At 43.1% G+C, this 15,080-nt stretch overlaps 1 protein-coding gene across 1 annotated transcript in view; it reads right to left on the bottom strand.

Annotated features, from left to right (window-relative positions):
• Positions 1 to 2,199: 2,199 nt before the first annotated feature.
• The window catches only part of LOC310923328 (moesin), a 41,096-nt gene continuing 28,215 nt past the window's right edge, over positions 2,200 to 15,080 (bottom strand). The window contains exons 3-13 of the mRNA XM_083884600.1: positions 12,686 to 12,781; positions 11,889 to 12,163; positions 11,358 to 11,441; positions 10,949 to 11,095; positions 10,378 to 10,474; positions 9,081 to 9,244; positions 8,485 to 8,615; positions 7,691 to 7,851; positions 7,090 to 7,182; positions 6,447 to 6,680; positions 2,200 to 5,417 (exon numbers count right to left, since the gene is read on the bottom strand). Coding sequence (XP_083740726.1) covers positions 5,253 to 5,417; positions 6,447 to 6,680; positions 7,090 to 7,182; positions 7,691 to 7,851; positions 8,485 to 8,615; positions 9,081 to 9,244; positions 10,378 to 10,474; positions 10,949 to 11,095; positions 11,358 to 11,441; positions 11,889 to 12,163; positions 12,686 to 12,781 — 1,647 coding nt within the window. The 3' untranslated portion in view covers positions 2,200 to 5,252. The remainder of the gene's footprint in view (positions 5,418 to 6,446; positions 6,681 to 7,089; positions 7,183 to 7,690; positions 7,852 to 8,484; positions 8,616 to 9,080; positions 9,245 to 10,377; positions 10,475 to 10,948; positions 11,096 to 11,357; positions 11,442 to 11,888; positions 12,164 to 12,685; positions 12,782 to 15,080) is intronic.

Genomic DNA, 15,080 nt, shown 5'->3' with positions numbered 1-15,080 from the left:
GTTGTAAGAATGCTTTGGGTTGGAAGGGATGAAGATCATCTAGTTCCAGTCCTCTAATCATGGGCAAGGATGCTACCCACCAGACCAAGTCGCTCAGGGCCTCATCCAACCTGGTCTTGAGCATTTCCAGGGATGGAGCATTTTTCTTATAGAAGTTATTTTTCTGCAAGGGAGACATTAACATCACATGTGGCATCAATTTGCATATGGGTATGCAACAGTTATGGGCTGACATCAGTCACAGAGGCATTCTGTTCTCTCCCAGTTGTCACATGCTCTGAGATGATATGCCCTGGTGTAAGACATTTAAACTGTATAGCCAAGATTGAGTTATGCACAGCTGCAAAGCTGGCAGGGAAGAGAAGAGTCATACTGATGGTACAAACAAGCCATGGGCAAACAAGCCATGCCTTGGGTGCTCTTTGCTGTCTCATTTTAGTCTGTCTTTGTAGGTGTTCAAGAGATGCCATACGAGTGCCTACAATTACCATACCTTACCCCAGACATTGCATTACCAAGCGTAGGATGCTGGAAAAATGCTTGTGCTTCCCTCCAAACATATTATCCTGAGCAAGAAACTAATAAGCTGCTCATCTACCTGGAGAAATTCCTATAGGGCTTGTCTACATCAAAACAAATTAGAATTTTGACACCATGCCCTTGCAATTCCCTGCTTTAAAAAGAGCAAACAAGAGAAGGAGGAAGCAATCAGAGTCTTATTTCTGCAGTTACTTTGTCCTGCTTGGAGTCAGTGCATCTCAGGCCAAATAGTCTACCAAACAGATCGATCTCAATGAATATTTTACTCTGCTGAGTTACTTTGGCTTTTTTTTAGAGTTCTTAATAAATTGACCTACTTAATAAAGCAACATTGCAGAACCTGCAAAAAGACAGTGTTTCTAGTCCCCCAGCCTTCTGAGAGCCTTTTATACTGTAGTCTGCCCCTGTCCCACAGGCAAAAGCAGCTGGGCCCCAAACATATGTAGATATAAGCCTAAACTGAAATATCCCAGACAGACTAGCAAATCCAACAGAAGCTGTCTACAAAAATTAGAGGTTAAATGCAAATTTCTGATCCTAAACTACAGAATACCTTACAACCAACTAGAAGAATAGGGTGGTGGTGGATTTTTTTTTTTAAACATGGTCCTGTACAGAAGCAGCCTTCAGCTCTTAATGCTTTACACTTCCATTTCTTCAAAGACAAACTGGATATAGACAAACCTAAATGGAGAATTACTAAGCCTCAAGCCTAAGGTAATGTCCACTGAGAAGGAAGGGCACTAGAAACAGCAAGATCAGGATCAACCTTTCCAGGCCAGTGCAATCTTCATTTGAAGGCTGCTGTAACATTAAAGGAGATATGCAATTCCTCCAGAGCTCAGGTTTTATGAATCCTGGCAGGAAGGAACTAAAAAAAAAAAAGACTCACCTGTACAAACTGAAGCCAAGCCATGCCTGGTGGGGATTGCAGAAGCCTCTATTGCTGCACAGTTCATACATTGTTTATAGAAAAGTTCAGGTCTCTTCCCCAGCACCAGATCTCTGAGCACTAACATGTTCCAATGAAATCTCCACCTTATTCTGTAGTTCAGCAACGATTAGGCAGAGGTTCTGTGAGGCCCCTCTTCACAACCACAAAGAAAGCAGCTGCAAATAAAGATCACACAGATCATTAGCAGAAAGGTGGCAGCAGCCGCTCTTCCATCCTGGAACCCATCCCAAGGCACTGGGAAACAGATAGGGACAGTCACAGCAAGGCAGCTGTGAAGCAGATTGTGCCAGAATCCTCAGTACAGGCTGATGGCAGCACACACCTGGCAGGGTGTCCATGCAAGCAGCAGCACCAGGGCCCAGCCACCCTCTCCAGGCTAACCTGGATGCACACAGGCCTGGGCTCCCACAGCAGCTCCATCTCCTCCTTCTGGCCAGTCCATTTGGAAATGGAACATTTATACTCAGTGCCTTCACAAAGAAGTGTCAGTTCCAGTGCTGGCTCCAGCTGGACAGCTGGTGGGGCTGGGAAGGAGGAAGGGGCTGTTACTGAAGCACTTCCTTTTCAGACTGCAAGTAAGATCTCCTTTCTTGCAAGGGAGCTCCCAGGCTGACCTCTGGGCACCACAAGGCAGATCTGCTCAGCTACAAGACACAGCACTGGACTTAGAGCAAATCTGAAGTAACCAGCCAGACACAATCTGCTGAATTTCTCTGAACTTTATTGGCACTTCAGGAAGAACAAGGTATGGATTTTAACAACTCCTCTGAACAGGAAAAACATGTCAATCAAGGTTCTCTCTGCAGATAAGCACATGGACCCATGAATTACTCCACAATCTTAAGGAATTGATGTTTTATTATAATCCAGTAAAACGACTGGTCAAAAACCTTCAACATAATTTACAGCAACAAAAAATAAAACAAGAAAAAATAAGCCAGGCAACATGTGATAAAGTACTTCCCTCCCCCCATCCCCAAGAGGAGTAGCTATCCAATTAAACCGGAACATGAAGAACAATTCACTGTATTCTAACAAATAAAAAATGTGTCTACAAATCTCACCATAATACTGAAAGCTTCTTACATTAGTTTTCTTGCAAAATATCATCTTTATAATACAGTATACATTTCCAAAGGAAGGAGGACCACAAACAAACCCTCTATCCCCTGACTAATATTTTCTAATTGTGCATAGCTAGAAATATTGAAATCAAATATCATTAGATACCACTGGAATATAATACTGGTTAAAAAGAAGGCAGGGCTGAAACAACTACAAAGAGTTAGGTGGACTCACTGGCACAAGCCGTTCTATTCCTTTATTGGACCATATGGAATTAGAACGTTTAAAAAACCATATAAACAGAAGTCATGCCAACATCATAATACATTAAGAGCTCAGCAGTGTTGTGTGACCCATCAAAGCAGAAAAGGTTTACTGGTTTATTATTTGAACACATATTCCAGGCACCAAACGTCAGCTTGTTAGGAAATTATTAAAATAGTAGATAGGCTTTTCTCCCCTCAAATGCATCAATAGTTGCCATGGACAGAGCAGAAGTGCTGAGAACCAGCTTTAAAGCACCAAAACAGAAGTTTAAAGGTTGTCTATTCCCCAGTAACGAGACTCGCGTGGAGCCAATGCCATTCACCCTCAGTACAGAGATACAGAAATACATTCTGATTAATTTAACTGCAATCTTTCACTTGTGACTTTCATGGTACTGAGGCGTATTTTTCTTGGCCAACAAAAAGCTTGCCATGTCATGTGGCCCCCAAAAGCACTCTGTGTCCATGGGAGAGAAGGGGCTCCCACGTGACACACCTGGATATTTAAGAGCATAGGTTGGCATGTTGCTGCAAACACAAGTTGGCTGGTATTTGTATGAATCTCCACACAGACTTGCATTGCTTTCAGAAAATAAAGTAACACAGAACTGGTGAGGTTGTTTCCAGCCACCCAAGAAATTCTTGGGGAAATACTGCAGTGTGTTAACACTATCATGAACATTTCTTTTTTGGCACAGTCCCCCTTTGCCCTTTTTCATCCACCAGGGAGCTGAAAATGCTCCAGTTTTCAGATGTTTTCCTTCTATTATCATTGCCAGTAACATCATACAAAGGAAGAATCAACAAAACTGAGCAAGTAACAAAATTTGGTATGATGCTAGGTAAGAAAATAAATCCCAGGCTAGCCTAATGAATTCCTATAGGGACAGGCTAATCCAAGGAGGACAAAACAAGGGAGGACTTCACTTTAGGTGGAACCCATTTTTAAGATGACTTTCCTGAAGGTTAACAGTTCCTTTTATGAGGGATCAAGGCAACATCCAATTCAACCCTGAGCATACATGGCTATTTCCTCCACAGCAATTGGCAGGGAGGATTCTGGGTGGCTACAGCATGGGCAGCTTGGCTGACAGGAGGTGATGGTTATTACAATAACTGGCACAAGCAGCTCTCAGGACAAGTCTCACAACAATTTGAATCCTATTTCTAAGAGGAAGCCTTCTGTTCTCAAAGCTACAAAAGGCCAAAGCATCCCCCTGTGGAAGGAAAAGCACTTGAGCCAGGGATGTGGCAGACTGCTAGTGAAGATTAAGAAAGAAACTGGACAAGTATCTCAGGATCCTCTCCCCTCAAATGCTGCTTGAAGCCAGGAAAACAGATGCAGTCTTGTACATGACCCAAAAATGAGAGCAGTTTTTGGTCCCCAGCTGCTGATCAGTTTTAATGATTGCATCTAGTTTAAACAAAAGGTGTCTGAGCTACAGTAGATCTATACACAGTTATAAGGCACCAACAACTATGTGCTAAAAAGGCCTCTTATGGAAAAACCTGAAATCTGTTCACATAACTAGAAAAGTATCTGTTCAGCAAGGGAAAATACAGCTACAGTAATTTTTAGTCTTTTACATTTCTGCCTCCCACTTTAGGTTTTCATTGGCAAAACCAAAAAGGAAGACAGTGTACTTTAGCTATCTCTGCCTCACTGGTTACACTGAAGTCAGACAAATGATAGTGAACAAAGCCATTGACCAGAGACAAAACCTCTGGAAAGCAGGGAATTTTGAGGCTTCAAACCACACTGTATCAGTGGAAATATTCCAAAGGCCTCCTCATGATTAGGAAATCCAAAGCTTCATCATTAAACAACAAAAGGTAACACCAGCAGGAACACCACAGAATCTGTTTGGTCTGCTTATTTTTGTAGGACAAAAACTTTGGTCTTTTAGAGAGAAAGTCCGTATTTCACCTTCAATTCTTCTTCCTAAGCTGCAGTATCCCCTTTTTAACTACATGATTCAGACTCTGGGTTAAGCCAGAAATTCAGACCCTAGCTACTAAGCTCAATACTGAAGCTTGCACAGGTTAGTAGGAAGGCAGAGTGTCAGACTGTCAGCTCTTGGCTGTATATAATGCAGTACAAGTATCTGCTGGTCTCCTCACACAACGAGAGGAGACAGCAACACAGCCACCTCATTGGGCAAACCCAACACACTAACAGTTTACCCCAAGCCAAACAGCTTCAGATTTACCCCCAATACATGTTTGCTTTCCCAAGCCACACCAGGCAGACGTAATTACCATTCTTTCTTCTGTCACTTAACTCCAGCATTTGCCCAAAACTTGATAAATAAGACCATGGTCACTCTTCTGTAGTGGTTCCAGCATAGCACGATTATGAGTGAACAATGGGAGAGGATGGGAAAGAGGGGAGAGGAGAGTGCAGGGCAGCAGGTGCAGGGGAGAGTTTACATGGATTCAAACTCATCGATGCGCTGCTTGGTGTTACCCTGCCGGATCTGGCGGAGGGTCTTGTACTTGTCTCGGCCCAGGCGCATGTTCTCGGCGTGGATCATGTCATTTGCTGTCTTCTTGGTTTCATCCCGAGCGTTTGCCAGCTCTGAGGAAAGAGCCTTTGGAGGAGGAGAAAGAGCAACTGGTTAGTACATGCCAAAGCTCAAAGCTGGACAAAGAGATTTTCTGCTGATCCTCCTGAAGGTTTGGTATCTATAGAGACGGGAAACAGACAAGCCTCAGTGTATTCTTCTGGGCAACCTGCTCTAGCTGGCCTTGCTTGAGCAAGGACGTGGGATTAGATGAGCTCATGGAGGCCCCTCCAACCTAAACAGATCTATGATTTTGTGGAAGTTGTTAATATTTCTCCCTAACATTTGAAGGTAGAAAGCATCAGGCAATCTGTCACCTATTTTTCTTCATCTAGCAGAGTTAAGAAAGATTGTCTCCAATATCTATACTTTAAAAGAACAGCCATGTGGAGGGATCCCTGAAGACAGCAGGAGCATCTTGCAGAATTTGAGGAGTTACTAGCTTTCCACTGGAAAAGAAACTTGCTGTGGAAAATAAAATGCACCTTTACCCCATTGTGTGTAACCACCCCAGTACAATGCAGAAGGAGCACACCCTCATGCAAGTCAGGCAGCACAACTAAATGCTTGGAACTGAACACCAGAACAATGGAGCTCCTCACAAGAAGGTGGTGCAGTAGTGCTGTCTCTGCTGAGCCCTAGTGGGCTGCTCCAGGGTTTTGCAATGCAGAGTTTTGCAATGCAACCCACACTCGACAGTTAGAGACAGCTTCTGGATAGGAACCAGACCACATTCTTCCATTCATTGCAGCCAGGGCTACGAACAGCTGTCAGGTGGTTGGCAATACTCACAGAAAGCACACTACATCTGACAGATGCTACTTTCTGGCACTACTTCAAAATACTTCACTGCTTCCAGTAAAATGGAACTGAAGTGCCAGGAGACAAGATCTGCCTCTCTACTCAGTGCTAAGCAGCTATCTGGCAAGACTGTCATCTCTCTTCCTTGCTTCTCCCCTCATTTTTTAAATAACAGTAATACCTTCCAGCTGCAAGAAATGCTGAGAAAAGTAGAAGCAGCACCCACACAGACACACTCTGCTGCCAGCTTGTTACCTTCAAGTGTTTCTGGACCCTCTCGTTCTTCTCTGCCTCAGTGGTGCGCTCCTCCTCGCTGCGGTCCTTGATGGTGGCCTCTGACCGCAACTCAGCGCTGGCTTCTGCTGCGTTCTCATCCTGCTCATCATCGTGCTCATTTTCAGAGTGCATGGGTTCAGTGACATGAGGGGTGCTCATGGCAGTCTTCAGCTCCTCTTTGGTCTTCTCTAGGTCCTCCTGCACCCTCTGTGCCTAGAGTAAGATATGCCACAATGACTCAGTCAGTATAATCCTGAGCAGCTGAGACTTCTCACAGAAGCACCACTTGGTGGTTGTTACAGGAAACCTTGCACCTCTGAAGGAGTATATTCCAAAGCTACTCAGCCACCATCACTTGCAAAGTTTCCTGCTGATAACACTTCAGAGATTTGAAGAATGGCTACTGTTAATGGAAAATGGGCTACAGGTCTAATTAGTCAAAAATTGCTTCATGGAGTTAGAATAAGTTACCCATTCCATGGCGAAAACCAAAGGTGCATATTTACAACAGCCTCAAGCTTGTAAGCATTGAGTCTAGTGTGGAATCCAGTGCAGTAGTTTAGGTTACAGAACAAAGAGCAATTCCACAAAAAGTATGCCATTTGCTCAGATTCTGCTTTACCTTATACTGCCACTCCTGTGCTTCGCTCTCCTTCTTCTGTCTGGCCAGCTCCAGCTGTGTGATCCTAGCTGTGAGTTCTGCCATCTCAGCAGCCTGCAGAAGAAAGGCTTTTAGTAGAAACAAAACCCAAGGTACTCGCTAAATGAAGCATTTTTACTTCAAGTCCTGAGCGAAAACACATCTTTTCAGTAAGAAGAAAGCCTTCCTGTTAACTTCAGTTCTACCAATACCTCCATGATGAAAGAGGAAAGGAAGTCAAAAAAGTTTTGAGTTTTGTTGTGGGTTGCGGTTTTGTTTGGTTGTTGGGTTGGTTCTTTTTCCTTCTCCCCAAAACAGAGCTACAAAACTCTGGATTCTTTGAATCCAAACCAGGGAAAGCAACACTTTATCATGATTACATACAAAACAAAGCAAAAAGCAATACAAATCTACTGTACAAATCTACTTGTATTTATGCATATTTTCATCTACTTGAGGATAAAAATTAAAGAACCTATGAATATAGTGCTTCCTCACTACATCCAGAGCCTGGTTTGCTTCAAAACTTAGATGCTTCTCCTTTCACTATTTTCCCTACTTGATTTTCAGTTCACCAACTTACCAACTGCTCCTGGGTCTTTTGTTGATCATGAGATGCTCTCAATAGGGCTTCCTTTGCCTCTTCTGCTTCTCTACGTTCCTTAGCCAGTTTCTCTGCTTCCTCCTGAGCTCGTTTTCTCTCCTGCTCCAGCTCCATAGCTCTGCGGGTCTGTTCTTCCAATTCTGAAAAACAGGGGAGCAGTTTTCAGGACAGATAAGTAAAGAACAGCAGTAGAAGAGGAAAGTCTGTCTGGACAAGGGTTTCCTTCAGAGGGACAGGTAAAGGAAGGACACAAGCAACTGTCCCCTTTCCTCTCCTTTACATTTTGCCTGGAGCTGTAAGATTAAAAGTGAGGCCCACCCCCAATGGATTTGTGGGGAAGCATCAATCCCAAAATTACATACCTAAGGGCAGAGAAGCATTCAATATTTTGCTTCTCACACTAACTCTAGCCAAGCAATTAGATAGGAAATCACCACAGCAATGGCTGGTGTGACCCCTGCTACACTTTTTGAATCCTTTCTCTACAGATATGCTGCTGTAAAGCTTCCAGCCAGCATAGGAAAAAAAGCAAGGTACTTCTGCTGCCAAGAGAGACATCTTGGCCATTACACATTTCTGTAATGCAATTTTTTTTTCAGCAACTGCATATGGAGGGCTTAAATTTGGCTTCAGGAGGCTAAACCAGGGCCCTCACATGAATTAGCACACAGCACTGGTGAGACAAATTACTCAGAGGTGCTCATAGCTTTACTATTTGAACCCTTCTCACTCAGAATATTCATCAAAGGAAACACCGAAAGATTTCCTATTACCTTGCTGAGCTTTCTTGGTTTGCTCTTCAATTTGCTTGAGTCTCTCCATCAGCTCCTCCTTCTCACGCTCAATCTTCTCCTTCTCCTTTTCTGCCAACTCCCTCTTCTTCTTCTCATTTTCCAGCAGGGCTCTGATGGAAGGAAGTCACAATGTAATTTCAAACCAACTATCACCCAGATTGGAGTACTTCCTAGTGAACACACAAAGAGCACACACAAGATGTGCCCTACAGCACTCAGATAATGAGCTCTACTCTAGATGCACCCCTTTATAGAAGTGAAAAAATAAAAAGCTCTGCTGGCATTCATCTTAATGACAAGATCATAACAGCAATGTCACAAGGGAAATCTCCACATTTCAAGGTCTGTATTAGTCCCATCAAATGGAAAGACAAATCTTTAGGTCCAAGAAAGTAATGGGAAGTCACACTTGTGATGAGTACCATTACTACCAACCCATTAGACCTGCTGAAACAGAAAGCAACCTGCTCTATTTTTGGCTCAAGCAAACTAAGGTGCTGCCAGCCATTTATCTAGCACATGATGCTATTTATGCAGTGATTAGTCACACCCAGCTTACTCCGAACCCCACCAACCTCTCCATCTGTTTCTGATGTTTCTCTTCCCGAGCCTGTGCCTTCATCTGCTGCACCTCGATGGTGTCTGGTTTACGTCTGCGCATGTAGAGCTCGTGGTTCCCCATGCAAAGTGCCAAGATTCGCTTGTTGATCCGTAACCGAGGGGCATAGAATACAAAGTCCTTGGGACAAGAAAAAGAGAGCATTAGACTTGTTCTTTCAGCGTAAGAAGCCCCTTGTATATGCACTATGCTCTCAAGACCCCCAGGCTTTTTAGAGTTCCCAGCCAGCTTTTCTTAATAATGTCTAATTCATTGCTGGTGGCAGTTAGACACTTCTTTCTGGAATGGATTTCAACCTGACAAACACACCCAGGGCAAGAGCACCTAATGTGCCATTCCAGTGTTCTGGGTTTCAGTGTAACACACCCCTAGCACCAGGCACACAGTGTCTTAGCATCACCATTTCAATTACAAACACCAGCAAGGCTGGTTTACCAGGCACACTCAGTCCCTGGCTTCTCCCACCTTTCTTCCCACTTCAGTAACCTGTACAATAGCCTGCCCAACCACACTGAATGTAATGTCTTGGCTTATGCCAGAAAGAGTGTTGAATGCTACAATCAATGGATAAATAACTTTGCTCTGTTAAAAAGGAGCAACAGCAGCAGGGAAATGCTTTCAAGCAGCAATGGAACAAGAATGACCAGAAGAACAGAAGGTACTAGCTAGCACAGGAAATTCTTAGGCCTTAAAGATGAAAGCAATTACATTGAATTTAAATTTGCAAGGAAAAAAAACTTCCAGTCTACCCTACAAAATGACCTAAAGCTTCTGCTTTAGGTAAGGTGAAAACTTTCAAAAGATCATCCCACACATGATTTAAGGCAACAGGTTGCAAATGAAGCATCCACAGCTAACAGAGGTACCTTAGACCCCTAATTGTATTATCAGAGAATCTGAACAGTCTTAGGAGAATCAGAAACCCTAAGAAAAGAGCTACTCCCTCAAAAGCTTAAGCTTATCCTAAATTTCTACCCTCTTAGCCAGAAAAAACCCCATAACTATCACTTCACTGCCCTGAACAGGTCTCCATGCTTACATCAGCATTAATACTATTGATGAAAAGATTCTGAGGAAAAAAAAAAAAAAAACAAAAACAAAAACAAAAACAAAACAAAACAAAACAAAACAAAACAAAAAAAAAAAAAAAAAAAAAAAAAAAAAAAAAAAAACAACCCCAAAACCAAACCCACAGAAATCATTCAGCTAAAAAGTTGAAAATTTAATAGCTTAATATGAATCTTGCTTCTTACTGGTGCTTTCTTGTCAATAGGCTTAATAACAAATTTCTTGTCATTGAATGAGATATTTCTGATCTCACTCCAAGGGAATCCAATTTTCGGTGTTAGCCTGCAGAGATGGGAAGCAAAAAGAAATAAGAGAGTCCAAAGTCAGTCCAAATTCTTGACTTAGAATATAAACCTCAAAATTATACCAAATCCACCCTTGTATTTCAGTGCTTTTATGGTAGTTGAAATCAGTGGACAAAATTAGTCATGCAGATGAAATACAAACATAAGAAGCAGTTTTTCAATCCCACTTTCTTTTTGTTTTTTAAATGAAAAACAGAACTGGAGAATGCATTTACAGCAGGAAGACTAGGGATACAAGTGAAACTATCTTGGATTTTGCCAATTTTTGCATTTATTGGTCCAAAGAAGCACATTTTATGGATTATTCTGGCAATGTCAAAAAACACAGCCAAGAATGATACAGAAATTGTGGGGTTTAGTTAAAAAATTGAATTCCAGGAGAGATTGATGTTGAATGACTTTATATTGGAAAAGAGCTGAAGGCAAGGATGAAGAGAGAGGGGTTTATTACCTATCATTCTGCTCATAAATGTTGAGTCCAAGAGCATCTACACCTAGCCAGAGCTCAGAGCCTTTCTTGTTTTTAATGCTGAAGTAGTTCACACCATACATTTCCAGATCTTGTGCAATTTTCAGGTACTCCAAGACAGCATCTTCTCTGCAGCATATAAAAAGAAAGCAGATATTCTTTTTAGAGTCTTTAGGCCATTAGAACAAGGACGTGCTGTCTTCCCACGTGGACAGAGAAGTAACAAGCTGGCAAAGGTTCTAAGCATCTCCCTAGTAGATAATTACAAACTGCAAATTCAGTCTTGTTTTACTAAGAATAGCCAGCTGATGTGGACCAGCAAGAGCAGAGGCACGTGAGCCTAGTTACTCAAAGCAAAATAACCTTAAATACAGCAGTTTCACACTGTTACCTAATCATTCCTCGATGTTCCTCATGCCACACCTGGATCCTCTCCTCCCACTGGTCCTTGTTAAGCTTGTGCTGCTCCAAAACTCTAGAAAGAGTATACATGGGATGTTTAAAACCAAGCACAACATAGGCGCACACACACAACCAGATCACTCTATAATAATGCTTCATTAAACACTCCATTGGCATCAGAGTTCCCCTACAAAAATATTCCAGGCAATATAGTTTTATTAAAAGGCTAAATAGAGACACAATGGTCCATATTCAGACTTCTAACAAATTTTATTCAGTTTTGCTTCTCCATGTAGCATTATTTTGTTTTGGAGCTTCTCTCACTACTTCTGATAAGAGTTTCAGAGTAGCAATAGAAAGTTTAAGCTCTTAATTGAATACTAATCTCAATGCTCAAAGTGGCACAAAACTACATTTTATTCTGATCATTGCAATCAAATACCCCCTCCATTAAAAAAAAAAAAAAAAATCATGAACCCTTTAAGACAGACAATGTCTAAGACTCTGCAGGTTCCTTTACCTTTGTGGGAGCAGTTTATCACTAGCAAGGTAGCCAGATTTGTGCACATCTTTGTTGAAGTCTCCGTATTTGGACTGGACAGCGTAAGAAGCCAGAAGGACAGCTGTTTCTGGAGGACAGTAAATGTCATCATTCAGAATTGCCTCCTTCACTTGGAGAAAGAAAAGGCGCTGTGTGATGTCCTGGATCAGCTCTTCTGCCACATCCTCTGGGTAGAACTTGGCACGGAATTTGAAAAGCAGGGGGCTTTCTTTACGTACATCCTGTGCTGTTACCTGTAACAGAGGTAGCAGATTTTAGAGCCTATATACCAAGTGAAGGGGAGCAGTTTACAAACAGGAAGATAAACATGCACTAGAAAAAAGATTTCTCTTTTCCAGTACAGAAGAGAGTGGGTAGAAAAGCAAGGATTTTCAATTCCTTACTGCTAAATACCTCATCACTTTTCCCCACTGGACTTACACAAACCAGCAGTTATGACCAGTGGTAGCCAAGTTACTTTCCAGTAAGTCTCCAGTACAAGATGCTCACATGAGCATGACACCAGCCTTTTACCAGGAAGGATAACAGATCTGGCCTGGTAACAAACAGAGCTAGATGCAGGACCAGGTCAGACACCACAACTCCTCACACCCTGGGGAGGGAGTGTGTGGACACCACAACACCAACTCACTGATCTTGCAGTACTTGAGGTGCATGGATAGGCATACTTCCCTGACAGAAGTATGGAGGCTGAATTTGCCCCTGCCCTCCCAGAAAAGGGAACAAGGACAAACAAAATCTTGGAGCAAACATACCTTTTTGTTCAGTTTTAGCCATGTTGAGAAACCCTTGGTGTCTTGATACTGAAGTCCAAAAAACCAGACCTCTCGCAAGCCAATTGTCTTGACAACCTGAAAGAAAGGTTTTTATTAGCAAGATAGCAAGATCCACAGATGGACTGAACTTACCAGTGGCTGAGGACATGTTAGAGGTAAGTTCAGGCAAAGACAGACAGTGCCCTGACCACCTGCCTCTCCTGCTGGAGAGCACAGAAAGGTGATTTGGATCTAAGAGGTCTTAAGTAGATGTGTGCAATATTCTTTCTTCTCCTTCAGCTCTTTAAGGCTTGTTGCTATTTATAACAACAGCTGGGACATTATTTTTTCAGCTACTTATAAGCCAGCATGTATAGCCAAAATACAATGCAACAGCTCTGACAGGTTTAGTAACTGCCAGGAATGAGGAACACAACTCCATTTTCAGGTACACCCCACACTTATGCAAATGTACTATTCCTGGGCAAGCCATGAATCACCCTGCCAGGCTGTGCTACTTTAAGGTTTGTTTCTACTCCACTGATAGCTATAGACAGGCCTTTCATACAGCTCTTTACTGAGCAGCACCATTAAGAGGAAGTGCAGAGGCAAAATCCATATGCTATCCCTTGTGCCAGGACAAAGAGCCAACACAGACATTAACTACACCACTATGTAAGCTCTCTCTGTAGTTACTTCCCTAGCACACCAGGCATGCTATGTAAATAAGAATTAAGAAAGCTTTAAAGACATGTTGTGACAAGAGACAGGAGCCTCATGGCAGGATGGCAAGACTACTGCAGTACAGTGCCACTGTTGGTTAAAAGGAGGGGGAAGTTTCTCCAAAGCCTGATTGCTATCAAGACATCCCCTTTTGTGCCCTGAAAAACCTGGGACATGCCACAACATGCAGCAAGTCTACACTGTGAACCTCCCCCACATCCCTCCTGAAGATCCAGGAGTTTGGCTCATACTGGCAAACAGGGCATCTACTGCTCACCTCCATTACTGGACAAGAAAGGAGAAAGAAGAAATCTGTCTTTAGGTTGACATGGTTCCTAAAGTACAACACTGTCGGCTGTTTTCACATGCCATTCAACTCGGGCTTGCTCAGAGCTTTCCCCTTTCAAGAGGCTAACATAGATGCAGAGACTAAGAATTGCCCTGTGAAAACCAGCTGCCAGGTCAGTTGATATAATTTTGTACTGCCCGAAGGTGAGCTCTGTTTCCTTCTGATGTGGTCCCTACTTTGGTAAGGTAAAACACCAAAGACATAGGTTCCCCACAAACACATCACTAATTAGATTGTTTAGGGCATTTCTTCTGGGCTCTCAAAAGCAGCAATAGGGCCTTTGTTCCTTTCAGGCAGAAAAACCAAATGCAGTTTTCAGCAGAGGCATGCCATTTGTGGCACACACAGAGACAAAAGCTACACTAGGTCATGCAGTCCACGTACATCATCCCACTGGGGTTCCTGAAATTATTCAGCCTGTCCTTGCTTGAACATGAACTGGAGAGCTGGGCTAGAGCCCCTGCAGATTCAGGGGAATGCAGGTCTCTTGTGCATCACACAGAAGGATGCACACAGCTTTTGGAGAAGGATCAGGGTCTGTTATGTACATGCAGTTTTGGACACTGCAATATAAGAAAGATATTAATCTCTGATATTAAGATATTAGAGAGGGTCTAAAGGGGGCAGTGAAGATGAAGGGACTTGAGGGGAAGCCATATGAGAAGCAGCTGAGGGCACTTGGTCTGTTCAGCCTGGAGAAGAGGGGACGGAGAGGGGACCGCATAACAGTCTACAACTTCCTCATGAGGGCAGGAGGAGGGGCAGACACTGATCAGTTTCCTGTGGTAAGCAGTGACCAAACCCAAAAAAAATGGCCTGAAGTTGTCAGGGAAGGTTTAGGTTGGATACCAGGAAAAAAAACTCTTCACCTAGAGGGTGGCTGGGTATTGGAACTGGTTCCTCATGTAAGTGGCCACAATACCACTCTTGACAGAGTTCAAGAAAGTTTAGACAACAATCTCAGGAACGTGGTGTGATTCTTGAGGATGGCCCTGTGCAGGGCCAGGAGTTGGATGCAATGATCCTTGTAGGTCCCTTCCAACCAAGCATGTTCTGTGATTCTGTGATTGGAAGCAGATGGTTCAAGGAGGGGAAGAAAGGCTGTCCTAGAGCCCAAGAATAGCTCTGTTCTTGGAAGCATTAACATATGAATGGGATGGAAGCTCCTCACTCGACTGCATGGGTCTGCTTTCCTCTCTTCCACTTGACAGCAGCTTATGCCTGGGAATTCAACAGGCTGGACTGCCAGCAAGCAGCTGAAAGGCTCCACACTGTGGTCCCACACAAAAGGACTTTTATTCCACAGCAGAAGCCTGCACAGCA

Source organism: Zosterops lateralis (genome assembly GCF_965231275.1).
Source record: "Zosterops lateralis genome assembly, chromosome: Z".
Taxonomy (NCBI): domain Eukaryota; kingdom Metazoa; phylum Chordata; class Aves; order Passeriformes; family Zosteropidae; genus Zosterops; species Zosterops lateralis.
This window is presented reverse-complemented; position numbering and strand designations above follow the sequence as displayed.